The sequence below is a fragment of the Nipponia nippon genome, unplaced genomic scaffold (genome assembly GCF_047370975.1).
Source record: "Nipponia nippon isolate SJK-2023a ecotype South Korea unplaced genomic scaffold, ASM4737097v1 scaffold_3, whole genome shotgun sequence".
NCBI lineage: Eukaryota > Metazoa > Chordata > Aves > Pelecaniformes > Threskiornithidae > Nipponia > Nipponia nippon.
Genome location: NW_028262347.1, coordinates 17,214,313 through 17,233,517, shown reverse-complemented (window position 1 = coordinate 17,233,517; position 19,205 = coordinate 17,214,313). Strand labels below are relative to the sequence as shown.

Here is a 19,205-nt window from a genome sequence, read left to right as displayed (position 1 = left end):
CCTTTGAAACATCTCATTTTAGAGCTGCAGAATTGTTCAGATTTTAACTAATTGTGTCCTATTTCTTTAATCCTTTTTCTTTCTTGATGTCAATGGAATGCATATACTTTATGTACAATCACACTGAAACTAATACTTTCATGATGTATTTGCCATATTGAGGAATAGATCGGATATGTAAAAAAGGCATTGCAATAAAAAGGGACAGCTATTTTATACAAATCATTTTTACTGCAGAGTTTAGGATTGCAGAAGTTCTTTAGCTAAATATGTGGAACTATGACGACAGAAAAAACCTCTATATTTTAAAAATTATTTGCTCCGATAAAAATAAAGTTAAAAAATTAATAGAATTAAATTATGATGTGGTGATTGTTTATGTTGCCACTGCTCCTTACCATGGTTATTGCATGAAAGTGAGTTCTGAGACCAGTGTTGCGCTCCAAAACTTGTTATAGGCAGGAAAGAAAACGAACCTTATATGGGAAACCAAGAATTTATTCTTAGTCTAATGAAAATCTTAAGACTAATTACAAGGCAACAGACAGTTATTAAGATTAGTCTAGTCACAATAATACTACCTGCCACAGTACAAAGTATCTGATTAATACAGAATGACGTTAATAATAGCATTAAAAGTGTTGTACAAAACCTCCTAGTATCTACCTCATCAGTATTGCTAGAGAAGAAGATGAGGGTTGCAGCAAGCCATCAGCGTCCCATGCCCTTTGCCAAAAGTGTGATGTTCATGGTGGAGTTTCTTCCACTTCTTTGCTGGAAGGAGGAGTATGATGTTGACGGCTTCTTCCTCCCCACTCTGAGGACCCCCACCTGGGCTATTTTTCCAACATGCTCTTACATCTTTTGCTCTTGCTTCATTGGTCTGCACCTCCATTTTACATCCACATTTACTGCATATAGCGTGTATTACATCTGCTTGAGACTTGCTCTTTCCTCTCTTTTGGTTTTGCCCAGCTCCCAGCCTGCACTGCTTTACCAGCCACTGGTGAGCTCTTCACAGCACTGGGGTCCCCAGTGGCATCCCGAGCCCCAGCTTTGCAGCCTCTGCTCCTGCTCCTCCACCCCGCATCCTGCATCCCCGCTTGCAAGGCCTCGGCTGTCACACCACGCCGAGGCTCCTCTGCACTACGCTGTTCTTTGAGGGTCACAAATATGTCATTCTAGACAGAATAACTACTTGCTACTACTATCTGTAGAAAGAAATATGGTAATACCACACAATTACACAAAGACAAGCCAAAGTGAAACTAACCAAGCAGTAGCCACCTGGTGATGAGAAAAAACGCTGGGTTTGGGTTTGCAGCTAAGCAAACCCAACCAAAGCTCCATGTAGGCAAAGACAAGTTTAGACAAAACCTGACGAGTCCTGAGCCCTTGCACAGTTCATGTGAAACCTGGGGCCTGTTCCTAGCAGGAGAAGTATTGGGCTGCTGGGCTACCGGAGATCCTTCTTTTGTATCCGTATCTTGGCCATTATTTTTTAGGGTAACACTTCCTCCCGGGGAGGCGACCTGACTGTCTGTCAGACCCCTTCTTCTCTGAGAATCTTACGCTCTTTTTCCAAACAGAACAGCCTCAGCACACAGCCGCCACTTGCCTCTTTCATGATGTTGCAACACAGTCCTACGGCACAAGACGTGGATTTGAACTTCCAGGCTCAGGAAGGAAAGGGATCTGTCTCAGTGCTCAGATCACTGCACCTGTATGCAGAAGACAGGAGAGAAGGATGCTCTTCATGGTTTAGAGGAAAAGGGTGAATCTTATTCTGTTTCTAAAAGAGTAAATATTCTGGGATAGTGAGCTGACATGCAGCAAAATTCGTCCATCATGGAGAGTGGTGGGATCGCAAACACAGCCTTGTTTTCAGTGTTTCTTAGAGGCTAATTCTAAACAGCTGTCTTTTCCAGGTGTCTATATGCATATATGCTCCATTTAAGAAGTGTAGACTTCTAACATAGGCTTTGAAGTTCTTCTTAGAGGGAGAATCCTACAATATGGACACTTCAAGATGTAACTTGTAAGTACCAAAGTCATTTTCTGGACTTGGTACTTCAAATTCTGTCCTGACTAAAGTAATGCAATAAATGTGAAACAACTAGATCAGAGCAGAGAGCTGAAGAATAGTCGGCATATGGTTATTATTAGTAGTTCTCTGAATTCCCTTTGTGCTCTGCACTGTCTTAACACTGGAATTGTTCCTGCCTCAAAGAGATTAAATTAGGCTAAGGTTCAACATGTGGATTTTAAAGATAACTGCAGAGGATGGGCCACAGAGAGCACACAGAAAACAAATAATGCCAGATAATTACTCCTATTGATAAAATCAGTGGAGACAGTGCAATGTAATACATCTAGATTTTACTAAAGGATTTGATATAATTTCTCACCAAATGATGAGTTGATTAAAAATTAGCACTATACAAAATGAATGCAGCACATGCTAAAAAGATTATGACTCAGAAAGTAATTCTAGAGAGCATTTATAATGGCGCGTTGCAGGATCAGCTCTATTCAATGTATTTATCATTTACTGGGAAACTTCACAGATAAAACATAATGGAGACCATTAATAAGGAAAAAAAGTAGCTCTATCAGGTGATTGGAATTTTGTGGTACACTGGGTTCCCTGGAATAATGGTGCAATGTAGTTCAGTGCAAACACATACCTATAAGACACAAAGATATAGATCATAGATTTGATATACGGAGCTCTGTTTTAGAGAGCAGCATGTCCAACAAGGAATTAGAGACAAGATGGATAACAGCTGTAAAGAGTTTATAGTGCTGTAGAATAGGAGAAGGCGCGTTGTAGCCCTTTCCCCAAGCACAGACTGGCCATGAGCAGCAGATCCTGTTTCCAAGGGGCCTTAGGAAATACAGAACAGGAGTCCGAGTGTCAGCCTGAAACTCAGGGAAATTAAATTCATGCACTGAAGACAGGAAATTTTTTCCCCATTGACAAACAATATTTTGCACACATGAGTTTAAATAATAGAAACTTTTAAGGGACTGGGTGAGGAACAATTTACAGCAAACAAAACTACCCTCCCTCAGAACATACTGGCTGCAGTCCTGACCTAGTGCGCCCCAGAGAGCAAAGAAAATATCAGCCACAACCCTCCTCCTTTAATCATCCCCCACTTTTCATCATATAATCCACCTGATCGGGGGTCGAGCTGTTGTCCCAAAAGAAAGAGCTTGGCTAGTGCTGTATTGGCTTAAGGTGTCACCACTCTGCTTTGGTACAGAGAAGCCAGAACCCTGTGCTCCAAGCTGAACTTAGCAACTCCACTTGGCTGCTCGCCACCCCCGGCTGCTGGACTGGCTGATGGCTGCTTCTGCCAGCTGTGCTCTGTGCCACTTGTCCCCATCAGCTGTGTTTGCTGTCTGCAAGCTGCTCCGCAGTTATCACGAGCAGGCAGAGCGGCTGCTCGGCTCTCTCAGCTGCAGGCTGCTCGGGTGTTTTGCTGCATTATTTCACATAACAGTGCCTGGGGTGCTTCAGCTCTTCAGGACGGTTCAGTGGTGCACAGGAATGCGGTAAATTCATCACCACGGAAAGGAGAGTCCCCAAATACTGTCTCTAAAGATCGCTTCAGTCACTCTGTCCTTGGGGTTTCTTTGCCAGCTTCTCCTGCTTCAGCAACGATTTACCATAAATTTGTAGGATTGCCCAGGCTTTTCCCATCCTTGTATCTTAGCTGATTTTAACAGAAATGCTGTCAGTATTACAAAATACCTATGGAATTTAGATCTGTTAAGGGCTGACATGTTGTCTGTCATAGTCAGCAGCTCCCACTGTCCTACAGGTGCCCAGAGTGGGTGCGTCCTACACAACAGCCTGCTGCTCCCAAGGAACATCCACCGGTTTCTCCAGAGCTCAGGCTTACCCAAGCAGAAAAAAAGCCCAGCAGATAATGTGTCCCTGTGCTTGTATTTAATACAACAAACAGCAAAAATATCCTTGTAAAATAATGCTTCAGATTGTGGTGGGTTTTTCCATGTGGAGTGTATCTCTGCAAGAAATAGTCCTAGTTCCTTGGTTTTCCTACAGCTTCAACTAAATAGCTAAAACATCCAAGTTTTCCTATTTGTGGGATTCACTGCAGTACTGAAGCAACAGGGAAAGAGCAAACTTGTTAGGTAATGTCAGTAAGACCAATCACTTGCCTATTTTTGGCTGGCTGTCAGAGCAAGATTAAGGAACCAGTTATCCTACAAAACATTAGCGCTAGCCTTTAATCGGTACCCTGCAGTGGTCTTACAGATGACTTAGCTGAACCAAACCAGTTAGACAGTCATTGCTGTCATATGTATAGGATGCAAATATGTCCCAGATTTAATGCTTAAACTATTAGCCTTACCCTTCACTTCTCCAGATCAATTTTATTTAAAAATTCGTTTTGAAAGGAGCTTCAAAAAACAGAGATGAGTCTAAAACTAGTGTACTGGATTATGTGCTAGATTCCCCAAACCAGGCAAGGCTGGAAGCAGAACCACAGGTTGAATGGGGAAGAGACAAAAATCTACAAAACTACCGCTGTGCAGCCAGCCGTGTTATTCTCAACAGTGCTAACAGGAAAACCGTAGCCCCTTTTCCTGTCTCATGAACCCACCCTCACTCCTCCTGCTCCTCACAGTCATTGTCTCCCTTCCTATCTGTTGACAAAGCCTTTATAGCATGAGTACCATAAACTACTTTGTTTTGTGATTGCTTGTGATTGCTTTCTCAGTGTTTTAATTAACATTATTTTTCCACAACACCATGCATTTCATGATGAAGGACAGTATATGGAAGACTATGGGCCACTTACCTACTGTGCAAAGCTGGCTCGCCTGGGAACTTCTAGGGATCAGTTCCTGGGAAGCAAAGGACCATCTCAAGAAGGAGCCTTCCCTCCTACATTCTGTTGGGAATTCATCTAGGGAAAAAAATATCCCAGTGGGATTGGTGATCCAGTTCCAATCTAGTGGCTGATGATCTGAATTGCTGCAATTTCAAAGCAGTTGAAACTCCTTGGATGGATAATCATCTCACCTACTACTAGATGTCTACAGAGTAGGTGTGTATGCAGGACTAGGTGTCCAGGCTCCTGTTGTGATCAATGAGACTGGTAAATGCTAGCAATGGGATTCAGGGTGGGATTCACCTGGCCATAAGTACGGGCCTGCTTTAGAGGGGGGTGAGACACTGTGGACATGCCACTGTCTGCACTGACTGCGAGGGGACCCCACTCATCTCCAAGTCTGGGCTGTAGACACCTACATTTAAGCAGGAGGAATCTCCATATTTCTTTATTCCCTGTGTTCAGTAAGACCAAAGCAAGTACAGCGCATACCAATAAGCCCATAGCAATTTCTAGTCCTAAATGGTACAAAACAAATAGCATTAAGAAAGGGAACTGTAGTAGGTTTGACTTGTTAAACATGTGCAAGCATTGGTTGCATAGGAACTAACACATAAAACTCATTGTAATTGTGTCAGTGATAATAACAACTACAGGGAAGATTAATTTCTTACTACCTCTAAATTAGCATCTTCTATTTTCTAGAGGTGGAAAAAGAAGAAAGCATGAAGAAAGCGTTTGCGCTTAAAGGGCTGGATTTCAAGATCTGCTTATAATAAGATAATTATTGCTTTTTAAGGTTCAACAGGAGATACACTTATTATGCTTAATAATGGCTCTATTAAGAACACAGAGCCAAATAATCAACAGTTGTCCTGCTTCACAAGATTTACAATTAAAGGTTGTGATCTGGAGCAGTAAAAGGAAGAACAGCAAAGTATACAAAAGTGGGAGATAAAAGGCTCTGCTTGAAAACTGAACACAGCAAAACAAAAGGCTATTAGAGAATATCTGAAGTAGGTTAATAAAACTACTGTGACACCAGTACCTGTAATGCCTACAGTAGAGTGTATTTGCCAAACCTGAGTATCATTAAAACAAAAAATGGTGCCATGTTTAAAAGGATGTCCTTCATAAAGCAGTATTTCAGTAGTTGCTGATTTGACCTCTGTACCTCAAAGCAAAACATCATAACAGTATTATACATGCAGCGTTAGGAATCATGAAAGTTGATTCGCTTTCCCAGAAAAATTAGCAGTAGCACGCTAAACTAATAAAGCAGAAAGAGGAGCACTATACAAACTACGAGTATTTTAACACTCTGTTGGGAGTGCTGGGTTCACACCAGCTCTCCAGCAATTAGGCTGAAAGTTTTTCAAATTTCTGTTATGGGTGAGGTTTCAGAGGGGAAAAGGCAGTGCATGTGCATCTTACCCCTCCTCCCTCATGTGTAAGGGTGAGCTCAAACAAAACCAAAAAGCCCAAACTTCTCTGTAACTATTTTTTACGATTTCTTTCTGTCCCCTCACCAGTTCTATTAATCTTTAGTGGAAGCTTCGAACAATTTTTCAGGCTATTTAGCCCAACTCCTGGGCTAAATTTGGCCTTGAAGCCAAAGTCTACCTTAGAAAGCAATACAGTGCTATAGGAGCAGACTGCAGAGAGAAAGGCTAGGTGCTGAAGAGCCAACGCCTATCCTGTACACTTTATAGCGGATTTACTTCCATATAGCCTGAATGCTCCTTGATGGTTGGCGTGCACTGCATGCTGTCCTAGAGAACCTGTTCTGGTTTAGCTCATGTGAAAGAAATTCACTTCACATATTCCCAGAACCAAGTGCAGCAAGTGGAGATAGTCAGGAGATTCACTTCAAAAGCTTGCTCCTCATCCAAACTAAAATGCTAATATAGGGGCACCATTGTCATATACATCACGTGCAGAAAAGTCAGTAGGAATTCTGTGCATCACCCGAAATATTAAATTTAGCCCTCAGACAATTTGAAATTATGCATGTATGCAAATATTTTATATAAGAGCAGTTTCGTAATCTCCTTTTAAATCCTAACTAAAACATCCTGTTATTCTATTTTTATTGCCAGCTTGACATGAACGTTTATGTGCAAGTATATTTTATGAATATATAAATAACTACTTTTTCAAAACAGGGCTCAAATGTGTAGCTGCAGGTGATTCACTAAGAAAGAAAGAAGTACTTACAATACACAAAAAATGCTATTGTCTGGTAAGTGTACACAAAAGAAGGTTCATCCACATACAAAAGAGCTCTTGAAGACATAACAGTCATCTTCAAATTGTTGCTTCATGGTTTGAAACTCCCCTTAGATGCTGAAAAGCAGGAAGCATCTGTTTCAGATAGGCAAACAGTCTCTTGACATCTCCCAGTAAACACCATTTTTGCTTCCATTGCTTTGCAGCTACGTGTTAATTCTAGACGTTGTAAGTTGGAGTTTCTCAAACGCCTTCTCCTTTTCTAGCCTCTAAACCTCTGTGATCACATGAAACAGATTAAGGAATAATGAAATGCTGTGTAGTTTGTGCACTGTATTATTTTCTTTTATGTATTACTAAAAAAATTGTTTCTTCTCTGCCATAAAATACAATACCTCCAGCTGCTTGATCCAAAAACACATCAGTATTAAGGAAGTGTTCTTTTGTCTTTACCAACTTGGCAATGGCTCATAACAGTTTTCCTTCCAGACTTTGCCCATGGAAGGAAAAAGAGAAGAACATTGCTTGTATCTTCAAAATTATTGTGTAAAGTTTTATATATATGTACATATGCATATATATAGATCCAGTAATTGCCATGCTTTTTATCTCAGCTTTCTCAGATTTATTCTCCAGAAAGCATAATCAGGTGGTGAAAAAAAATGATCAACACCCTTTCAAAGAGCAGAGAACAGTGTTGCTTTCCTTTTTGCTTCCTCTGGATTTCTATTAAAATTTCTACATTTTATCTGGGTTTAAAAAATGATTTTTAAACTAGAAGTTTAGAGACCTTTTATGGGTGATTGGAAAACTATTGTGACATCATGGTGTACCAAAGAAGTATTATAAATATGTGACCTGGACTCTTGATACAGAGGGAAAATACCCCAAAATGATGTTATTACTGCTTGGAGAGGGCATTCAGGACCAACATTTAAAGGAAGAGGCTCAGACAGACCTAGAGTGGGAAACCATGGCAGGACTGAGAGGAACCCCATGATCCATGATCCCCTATGGATGAAAACAGGATCTGGAGAAGGCAGCTAGCAATTGAGAGGATATTTCTTGTGATCGTTTTTGTATAGGTTATTCAGAGATCACAGATGTCCTGTTAAATAAATGTCTCACTTGGCAGACACAATGTAGTTTAATCATTCCTGAAGATGAAAGGCTCAGCCAGGAACTCTAACTGGGGGGACACCAAAGAGTAAAAGCAGGGCCATAGAAGAGCAGGGGTAAAATATTGAGCAGCCTTCCTGATGTGAGCAGCCTTCCAGGTGTGAGTTTCTGTAGTATCCCAGAACACCCAGCTCTGCAGTGCTTTGCAATCCTTGCTTTGTCACCACGCCTGGTAACACAAGTGACAAGTAGGTTGTATTTCACAGCACTTCCCATCTAAGAGGGAGCTCTGTCATGCATCAAATAATTCCCTGGATCTGCAGGAGTTTGTACAAGGTCAGTGGTGAGTATCGGTTCTGCACATCCCCGCTACCCCCCTTATATGTGTGTGCTTACATGGCGGGGACGGATGGAAAAGGTGGGGAAGCAGAGTAGTCCTTCTGAGCTATCAGCAAGATCATGAGAAGACTGTATTGTATCCCACAAGTGCTAGACTCTGCTCGCATACCAGAAGTGCAGGTAGGGCGGCTAGCGAGTGCTCGGGCAGCACAGGTGAAGCAGCATGAGCCGAGAAGGGGTGGATAGAGCAGAAAACATCCTTGGCAAGAAACTGGGTTGCTCTGGGCCCGAAAGCGGGACCAGCCAGAGATTTCAAATGGATCTACCTTACCTTTTCTTTACAGACAGCACCCCAAAATGGCTTTGGTAAGTCCCTGAAGCTCCGTTATACTTGAACACAAGCTACAACCACAACGATCTCCTGAGCAAAGTTCAAAGAACTAAGAGTCATTTACAACTCTCATTACTTTAGGATCGTTTCCACTTGGGTCTTTCTCTGTCGTGCGACTCTGCAACAACCTTTAGAGACCATCTAGTTGCTGCAAGGTCTACACAATCCCTTCTGGGTCACTAGGAAAAGCCTCCCCATCTGTCTTAGGTCTGGCGCTGCTCAGAATAGCCCCCAGGCTCTCCTCCTGCTAGCAGTGCCCCTCTCCCTGCCTCTGCACTCTCGGGCCTTCTCCAGCTGACCGCGTTCATTGCTCTCAGGGAAGGGCACTTTCCTTTCTTCCTTCGTGGCTTTCACCGAGCCCCGAGTGCAACAGCCACGACAGTGCACAGGAGTATTTGGGGACCTCCGTCCTTGCTGTTTGGAACTGTGGTGTCTACCCAAAATTCACAGGATTTGCTCAGTTTATCGAGTGACCTCAAACAGGAGAGGACATCAGAATACTCTGCTATACAATTTTTTCTTTGAGATGCTTACAGGATGGCTCCTCAGTCGGCATGGGGCAGTGGATGCCACATCTGGGGCATGACCTGGGATCATTGCTAGGCTTATAAAGGCAGCATTCTGCATCTGTGCTCGTTTTAATCCCTGTAGTTTGTTAGTCCCTAGAGAGACCCCAATTTTGTCTGCACAACCTCTGGCAGCTCTATTTCCCCCTTGTGATGAAAATGCTTCCTGCAAGAAAAAGCCCTGAGAACCTCCTTCCCTCTGAGGCCAACGTGCCTGTCTTGCCTTCATTTCATAATCCTCCATGGCAGCATTTGAATTTTATGCATTTGCTGTGAGCACAGCGACACAGTGACCAGCCCAGGTGTCTACGTGCCGCTGCCAGGGCTCCAGCCACCTGCACCCACGGATCTGGGAGCAGGGAAGCCAAGGTGCCACTCCACAGCCCAGGGCAGGGATTCTGGTGGGACCAGTAATTACCAGAACTTCACAAGAAGTTGAACATTCAAAATATATTACATATCAAAAGTTACCAAAAAGCTGATTATATCAATGCCATTTTATAATCTTTGTAACTAGGTGGAGACCTCCAAAAGCATTGACTTGTCACTGATACCTAAATATGTTTTGCAAAACATTTGCCCTCTGTCCTTGTCCCCTTAATTTAATTTGTGCTCCTTCTCTCAGCGTAACTGATTCAGGCTGCCACCATCTTTTCATGTTACAGAAAATCAGCATGAACCTTTCACAAGAATGGGCAACAGGATCCCTTGAGATTAAACCTAAAATCACCCATTTTAGATTAAAAAAAAAAATTGAAGTGTACATGGAATAGCATAGAGAATGTTTACTTTTTCTTTCTCTGCAGAAGTGAAGCCTAATGGCATACTCTTAGTGGTCAGTGCACATTGGTGGTTGATTTTCTGTGTTCCCTTTATGGCTTTGTAGGGCAGGAGCCTAGAACTAGCTGGATTTTGAAATGCAAAGCAAGATTTTTCCCTTTACATTTCAACTCCTTCAGGTTCGGAAGGACTCAGCTGGCGGGGTTTATGGCTAACAAAGGCAGACTGGAGAAAGCAGCTGACTACAGACACTTTTAAATCCCAGCCTGAGAAGTTCTCTCTCCACTGAAGATCTGTATCTGTAATAAATTTAACCCACATCAACACTTGGGGAAGTTCATGTTTAATCTAATCTAATCTTAAAATACAGTAAAACATTTGGCTGTAGATGCTTGGATCGCACTCATATCACTTGTAACACATTCTGTATTTTTTGTCAAAGTCTCTATCCTTTTCTCAAAAACAAAAAAGAAAGAACTGGTTGGGATGGGAAAGAACAAGCCGTGTAACCAGAACTTCAAAAAAGTGTAAAAGATCTAAAATTACACCTGCAGCTCGATGCTCAGAGAGGATAAATAGCCAGACACACACACACATGCACACAATCTCCATTTTTCTTTGATGTCCCTAATACAAAAAATGCCAACCAAGGGCTGTCTTGCTTATTTTTACAAAATAAACATGTGAAATCAGAGCCCAGGGCGGATGTATTGCCAACTAGTGATTTCCTGTTGTGTTCACTGAAGCTACCAGGAGCAAGATAACAAGAAAGGAATAAAATCCAGGTTGTAATACAAGCCTGGACAGCATATCGATGTCAGTAGGAGTGTATTTTTTCTGCTCTTATTTTATTAAGACATATATGAAATTGCTAGGTTAGTCACTAATTTCACAGAAAACCAGTGAGCACTGGCTGGCTCCACAGGGTTATCCAGCCAAGGTGACATCTCCCCTGCTCTCCAGCCACATCCATGCTCCAGCTTCCACACCAGTCTCCTCTTTCACCGTGTGCCTCATCTTTCACCTCCCCTCTCATCTCCCACTCCTGCTTTTATCCACACTATAAGGCAGATTAGAGACAAACCCTCCACACCAAAAAACCCCAGCCTTCCCCCTAAACAAACCAAAACATCTCGTCCCCCCACTCCCAGACAAGGTGTTTACAAATTGGCTTTCTCCGATTTATCTTTTTGATTTATCTCTCTCTTTGCTCTTTTGCCATGGTAAGGAGCTAACATCCTCACTTTTGAGGGAAAACTGAGAGCAGGTACAAAAGCAAGTGATCACTACAGTTGTAGATTTTGTAGTCTGGACCTATTGGCTGATTTATACCAGTGGATTATATGCTCTTTCATATAATATTATATTAATATTTATTATATTATATATGATATGTGTTATATATTGTATTAATGGCTGATTATGTATTATATTATTAAAATAACAGTGACTCCTTAGAGCCATTGCCACAAGCTGGAGCTTCTTATGGTCTTGGGAGGTCATTCTGCAGCCAGAAACAGCTGAAGTACAAAGTAGATCCAGGTGTCCCCAGCCTTTAATTAGCTGTGTTTCCCACACATTCTCCTGGCAAACACACATTCCCTCCCCCAGAACAGGGCCATGTGAGTTAAGCTGACTATCTGGTTGTTGCTTTTTTTCTTTTTTTGCCACCATAGGTTGAACAAAAAAAATCAACAGTGTATGCTGTCCAGAATATGGTCCCACTGAGAACATTTCCAAGTATTATCTCCATCTGCCATGAGATAGAACTTTCAGCATGATTTCTTCTATGCTATTTTGAACACACATCAGTTTATGGTAATACTCATTTACTACTATTGAAAATTCTATTTGAAGAATATTGAGTTACAAATACTACATAGGAAAAGGACAGTCATCAAATACATAAGCAATGTTTTAATGGCTGTATGATTTTTTACATTAAAATCAAAGCAAGATCAATATCTGAGGACCAAGGATGCTAAATTACGTCAGTGTTTTCTGACCACTCTAGTAAATCGTAATGTTGAGTTCCTGAGTAAGTGGAGCAGAAATCCATACAGTGAGTTTCTGTGAAAAAAAATACACAAAAATAATGAACAACTTTATGTTAACTTAAAAAAGACCAGCTCAAAACAGAGAACAAGAAGGGAAACTTGAGCTTAGACCTTCATGATTCCCTTAACCTCATCTGGTAGGCAAGACTGACTTGATGGCAGTATGCATCTTTCTACTGCTGTATCCAATTCAACATCCCTTTTAGCAATTCAGGAGCAGTTTAAAATTAATTAATAACATGCATTAAATATGAAATTATAAATACAGTACCTGTCCTGCTGCTCTCCCTGTTCAATGTTAAATTCGATGTATTTTATGCTACTCTCATAATTTCCATTTTCAGTACTTTACCAGCTTTATCTTTAGGTTTCAGAATTAATAATCTCTTAAAATGCATGATATCCATTCACACATCTTAGCTATTTTCTTGCCCACCCACAAATTCATGTTAACATCACTCTAACAGTCTATGCTTAGATCACTTCTTCAAAGTATGTAATGTTTTCCTCTTTCATCAGAAACAGTTCTCTACCACTACTTGGTAAGTAGGAAGTCCACTTCTTGAATGATTTGCCTTTTATTCAAATACGGGGCCAGATCCAGACGAAAATACTGCAGCCCCATCCAAACACTAACCCAAAAGCGCCAGGCGGCCAGAAAGGCTGCTCCAGATTGCACTAGTGCATGGACATTGGGAAGCTCCCCGCACTTCCCAGCAGAGGATGCAAGTGGAAGAAGAAGGAGAACCTTCCTATGCCCAGGTCATTTTGTTGTCAGCACAAGCCTGGTCAACAGAAGTGCTCCTCCAGCATCCCAGCTGCCGTTACAATACAGTTCCTGTGGCTCTTAGGGTACAGTACTCCAGGGGGAAAGAAAAAGATAGAGACTCCTAATAATAGGAAGATTCTGTGATATTACAAATGTCAGAGCAGGGTAGCACTGCATGAATCAGAGTGAAAGAAGTGGCTTATTACTAAGCAAACTGCTTCTATTTATATACAAATAACTATGGCTCATTTAAGCACTTAAGCACTGCTTTTAGGCAAATTTGCTTTCTGTAAAGCAAAAGCAATATGGTAGAAGTTACTTTCTACTAAATCCCTTCAAACAGTACAGTCTTTGTGCTTGTCAAACTATTATACAGTATGTAATCTCATTAAGTCTGTGAGAAAGTGCAAAATTTTGTTTTGTTATTTTGTTGTTTTTTTAATTACATGGATTGTAAGTTTTGAAGATCTAAACCCAAGCTGCTAATGCTTTTCTTTTTTTTAACAGAGACTCAAACATGAGAGGATTATAGGCAATGGTATTACAACATCTGTACAGGGATGGTGGGAGAGGTTTGACTGAATCTCTTAGTTTGTAAGAAGAATACATTTAGCTGGTTTAGGTTACTGTCTGATTTAAAGAATGTAATTTTTGTGCAGTTTTGGACCTTTCTTACTACAGCAGCTTGGTGTTTTTTTCTCCGTTATTTGAAGTAGTTCTTCAGTCACTGACATAATCTTTTGCGCTTAAATCAAATTTGAAATGATACTTTTGTGACAAGTTTTTTAGTCTTTCTTAATCATCTTTTTATGTGATGCTGTTAGTATGCAGTTATCTTCTGGATTTCTGTGATTGGTGCCTTCAAGCACATCTCAATAGAATGTTTTCTTTACCCTGCCACATTTATGTTGCTTTCAGCTTTCTTAGAGGCAGTTTGGCTGTTAAATAATTTCTTCCCTTGAGGCAATACTGATTACACTTATTTATGACATCGTCTCTGAAAGTGAGTTTTTTATGACTCTCCAAGGCAGAAATTTATTCTCAGCAGTTTTCTTCCTTTACAGATCCCTTCAATAAAATAAATGTTAGACCAGGTGTGTATAATGGGGATCACACTTTGGTTACAAATAAACTTAAATCATTAAGCCAAGTGGGTAGAGCAACATAAGACGTGACATCTTTCACTGAATGATGAGTTAGTGGCATCTTAAAGTGTTGGCACTAGGAGTTCCCTAGATGCAGACCAGTGCTGAGATGCGAGTACCGCATCTCATACGAAGTATGCACAACCCACTTGGTGGCTGGTGACAGATATGGCACAACTGACCAGAGCAAGGGAATTTTACTCAGTGTTGCTCCTTTTGTCTATTCTCCCGTGGAAAAGGAAATTGGGACCACAGAGGCTGGCTCAGCTCTTCATTAGGGCTGTTCAGTCTGTCCCCTCTGGGCTGTCTCCTTGTTGGTGCTAGAGGAGGAGCACTGCACAAGCAAGTCATGCGTTTATATCTGGGACACTGAGGTTGGACACTTTAAGATGCTGAAACTGTAACTGTTGTCTCACTGTAGTGATAGTTTCTTAGGAACAAATGTACAGCAGAGATTCACCTTTCCCTCCTCTGAAGATAGGGAGACCCTCATTAGAGCCAGCTACGCTGTAATCATTTTTGGACACTAAGTAGTTGTAAGAAAATATCTCCACTATTTCTTTTTAGCAGCTGATATATAACTTTGAGAGGTTTTCTCATTTTATCAGAATGATAATAATGCCCTTAAAACTGCTAACGTTTCTCCCAGTTTGTGGAACTCTATCTTATTATTATTATTACATTAGTTTAAAAACTTGTATAAGTGGCAGACACTAAATGAGAGAGAGAATGAGCGTATGTGTAATAGCAAAGATTAAAGTTTCCTAAAAAAGCTCTTGCTGTTGCTTCCCCCTCGCCAAACTCAGGCTGTTGTATCAAGAGTTGGTGTCTGCTTATACTTGGAAATGTAAAGGAGCGTGGATGAGAAACTGTTCCTGTTAGTCATTGCCTATCCCCCATTCCCTAGGTTTTTCATAATTGCTCAGTGCAGCTCTTACCCCACTCATGTCATAAGAGAAAGCGTCTCCGTGAATGGCTCTTCCATTCAGAGCAACAGCATGAGGCGTCAGTTTCAGGCCAAGAATGGTAATTTTGTTGTACTTCAGAACGTCAGCCCCTCGGTAGCCATTTTTAAGTATTTCTGTCTTCAGGTTTCCCTGGAAAAAGCCACAGAGAAAATTTTAGGACCACCACAACTCTTTGGAGGTGACTCACTGTGTACTGTTACTGTTGTGGTCTCATCTTTGTCAATGAACGTATAGAATGCCTTCCAATGTAGGCATTAAAGTTTGAGACCGTAAAGGAAAAAGAACAGCCACATTAATTTTCACGTAAGAAAGGTTTTGTCTATCATTATAAACTAACAAAGTAAGAAAACAGCATTTACAACATTCATTTGGAATCTTCTTGAACATGTTTTTTCTACCTGTAATCAATGCAAATTTGATTCTTGTACCCATTTACAGGGTACAGCGGCATATGCAAAGCCAAAATCCAGATATGTAGATTCAATTAGTGACCTTAAGGCAGATTTAATTAACATCCACAACTAACTGCTTTAAACCATTAGCATCTTCCACGAACATCAGCTACTAGATATTTTGCTCCTATTTGATGTCCCACATGTCCACAGCTCCTGCTAGAAATCTCTGCTAAGTATGTCCTAGCTTTAAGGACACTGAAGGAACACTGTACGTCCACAGAGCCTTGTTTGTTATACTGCTTATTTACTATGTATCCTGTATTTAGGGTGTATCAAGAGGACATACAAAGTCATTAAACAAATTCATTTGGATCACCCGCGACAGTAATTTCCCATACAAGCAATGAAGAGGAATCATTGCATTTGTTATGCGATCAAAGTTGTTAAGGAAATAAAGATGAATTACACTGCTCAGGAAATGATGAATTGCTATGCAATCATGACTTTTTAAAAATATGCCAAGGAGAAACCCATGATGGAACCTTTTGCATAAATTAGCTTATGGTATTTCAGTGGTGCATGGTAGGAGGGGAGCAGAAGCTAGATCACAGTATTTGTAACTTAGGGCTGTGCTTAGACTGCACACTAAAAATAAGCACTAATCCCCAGCACACTGATTTAAACAGCCTAAATAAGGAATGTTGGCTATTATGGACCAAATGGGGAGAGGCCTCTAAAACCCTCTGGAGAATGTGTTAGGGTACTTATATATGGCGTCTTCTCCCTATTAGCAAAGCTCCAGCATACAGAGGTGTTCAGTATAGGGACCACCTCTCTACAGTGATTTATTGCTGTCTCAGATGTGGCCAAGCAGGAGAGCTAACTCAAGGTGGCCACATGGACCCAGCAAACTCAGTGTGATGCTGAACTCAGTGATTACAACTGTATTAATAAATAAAGTTGCACTCAAGCTCTGAGGTCCTGAGCCAGGGCTCTGCAGGAGACACCATTGTCCCTCTGACCAAGACCTAGAACTGAAGGTCTTGGGGAGACAGGGAGGTGATGGTCCAGGGGAATGAGTGACCTTCTCCTCCCCAGGCATCTAGTGGTTAAAGCAATTGCCCAGGAAGGTCCTGAGTTCTCATCAGAGGGAGGGAACTTATGGATATCACTCAAAGCCCCATAAATGCAAAGCACAAACAAGTCCCAGATCCAAGGCCAGAAGCCAGGACTTCCTCCTGCACTTCTGAGCAGCAGAGTAATGATTTTTCTTTCCTACTGTCGTGCTCTAGTCCTATGAACTTCACCTTTTTTTTCCCCCCACATTTTCCCCCTGAGGAGAACTTTAGGAGGAACTTGCTCTCAGGCTAGTCAGTTGACTAGTGGCTAGCATATTCTTGGGCAAGCCATCACCATCCCTTTAGTATCTGGACTGACTTGGTACGGTCTGAGCGTATCATCTGCCTTGTCTGCTGCTGCTGGGGACGGAAGCTGAGTTTATGGCTCTCTCTGCTCATCCCTGAAGTACAGCGGATCTTATACATCTGGCTTACGTATTTTTCTAGACTGGTAGGCTTAATATATGGGGCACTTTGCCTTGGGGCACTTTGTCTTAGGTCACTTAGCCATTACGCGTGTCGGAATGGAAGTGTCAAGTGAATTAAAATACCGACCGCAGTGAGACAGTACCCGAGAGCAGACAGCTTGAATTGTTCTCTGTGACTTAAGTGCCTGCACTAGTCTTGAATTCTCCTGTGTACTTCTGGGTTGTTTAAATGAAAATATAAATGAGAGGGTCTAATCCTGCAGCTGTTACCTGCACAACACACTGTGCTGGGTTCAGAGTAAATGCTATGATGTCAGATCTTATCAGTAAATCTCTTAGGGACAAAAATTGGTGTGTTCTCCTAAAACTAGGTGTGATTAAATTATTCATCCACAATTTCTTAAGAATATAGAAATGTGCAACAAATACCTAGATTTTCATACATTTCTCATACCTCTACAATTTGCTATTTGAGATGGATTTTTTCTTTATAAACACATAATAAAAAATCAACATTAGAGATTATTGGAATGCAGATAGGGACTTCAGTCATGGATTTACAGGCAGAAGTCAAATATAGGCAATGAGAAATGGAAGTGCCAGTGAATCAACAATCTAATTTGCACAGATCAGAATTTAATATAAAACTGGATATTGTTTTTCTGTAGCCTTCCTGCAATAAATTACTACAGAAAGCTGAAGTGATTTTTCTTCCTTTTTGCCATTGAAATATCCTTTTTTTGAAGAAGAAGAAAATTTTTTTTCTTGGTAAATCAAGATGAAAATAAATTAAAAATTAAATTTAAAATCTAGACACGTGGTATTAGTTCCAGGAAAATATCTCACGAATATACAAGACTACATCATAAAACCCATCAGTTTACTCTGGCTTGCTCTCAGTCCTGGAAGACATACATTCTAAGAGCAATATCACAATAAAGGTTAACACAATTTTATTCTTTTGAATATTCTCTGTAGACTACTTTGGGGCTTTTAGGAATACACGACATGAAAACCATGCCACAGTGTACATGCACTATCCTATTTCTTACCAAACACTGGAATTGTAGATAAAATATGATCTGTGTAGATTGCTGAAGCAGGTTAGTTTTTTTACAATAACTCCCACAACTTACTATCATATACTTAATGAGCTTCTAGTAGATTTATTTTATCATATTTTTCTCAGCTGAAGCCTAGACTGTTGGGTTTTTCTGTTGAGCTTCCTCAGGACATGTTTGCACAGAAGCGAGCGCTGTGTGAAAGGCATTAGTGCACTGACCCTGGGCTAATCTATTTCTTTGCTGCATGGAGCATCTGATCTGCACAGTGGGTTGCTGGTAGCGTGCTGAATCGCTCCGCAGGAGACTGGCCATGGGAGCAATCTCTGTGCTGTCAGACAAGGAAACGCAAGCTAAAGAAGTGAGACTACGAAATTCTCTAGGCCACAAAATGCAAGCTTCAAGTGATCAAAGTTAAAAAGTTGCTGGGATATCCTGAAGAGAGGAACATAGCCTTCCCCCACCTGTCAGACTGAAAGTGTTCACAGGAAGGAACACAAGGAAAAGGTCCCTCATCCCCAGAAGCAGTGATTCAGAAAAAAGATAAAAATCTAAGCTGAAAAAGTGGATTTTCAGATTCACATCACAACGGGGACATTAATGATGTGTCGCTATGATACTCAATGAAGCAAACACAAAACTGCAGCATCACAGAATCATGGAATGGTTCCACCCCCCTTGCCATGGGCAAGGACACCTTCCACTAGACAAGGTTGCTCAAAGCCCCATCCAGCCTGGCCCTGAATGCTTCCGGGGATGGGGCATCCACAATTTCTCTGGGCAACTTGCTCCAGGGCCTCACCAGCCTCATAGTAAAGAATTTCTTCCTTATATCTAATCTTAATCTACCCTCGTCCACTTTAAAGCCATTACCCCTTGTTTTATCACTACATGCCCTTGTAAAAGTCCCTCTCCAGCTTTCTTGTAGGCCCCCTTCAGGTACTGGAAGGCTTCTATAATGTCTCCCTGGAG

General features: G+C 41.2%; 1 protein-coding gene across 2 annotated transcripts in view; it reads right to left on the bottom strand.

Annotated features, from left to right (window-relative positions):
* Positions 1–12,272: 12,272 nt before the first annotated feature.
* Positions 12,273–19,205, bottom strand: part of LOC104010791 (sucrase-isomaltase, intestinal) — a 57,842-nt gene continuing 50,909 nt past the window's right edge. For both annotated transcript variants that reach the window (XM_087766357.1, XM_087766358.1), the window contains exons 22-23: positions 15,202–15,360; positions 12,273–12,362 (exon numbers count right to left, since the gene is read on the bottom strand). In XM_087766357.1, coding sequence (XP_087622483.1) covers positions 12,303–12,362; positions 15,202–15,360 — 219 coding nt within the window. In that variant the 3' untranslated portion in view covers positions 12,273–12,302. The remainder of the gene's footprint in view (positions 12,363–15,201; positions 15,361–19,205) is intronic.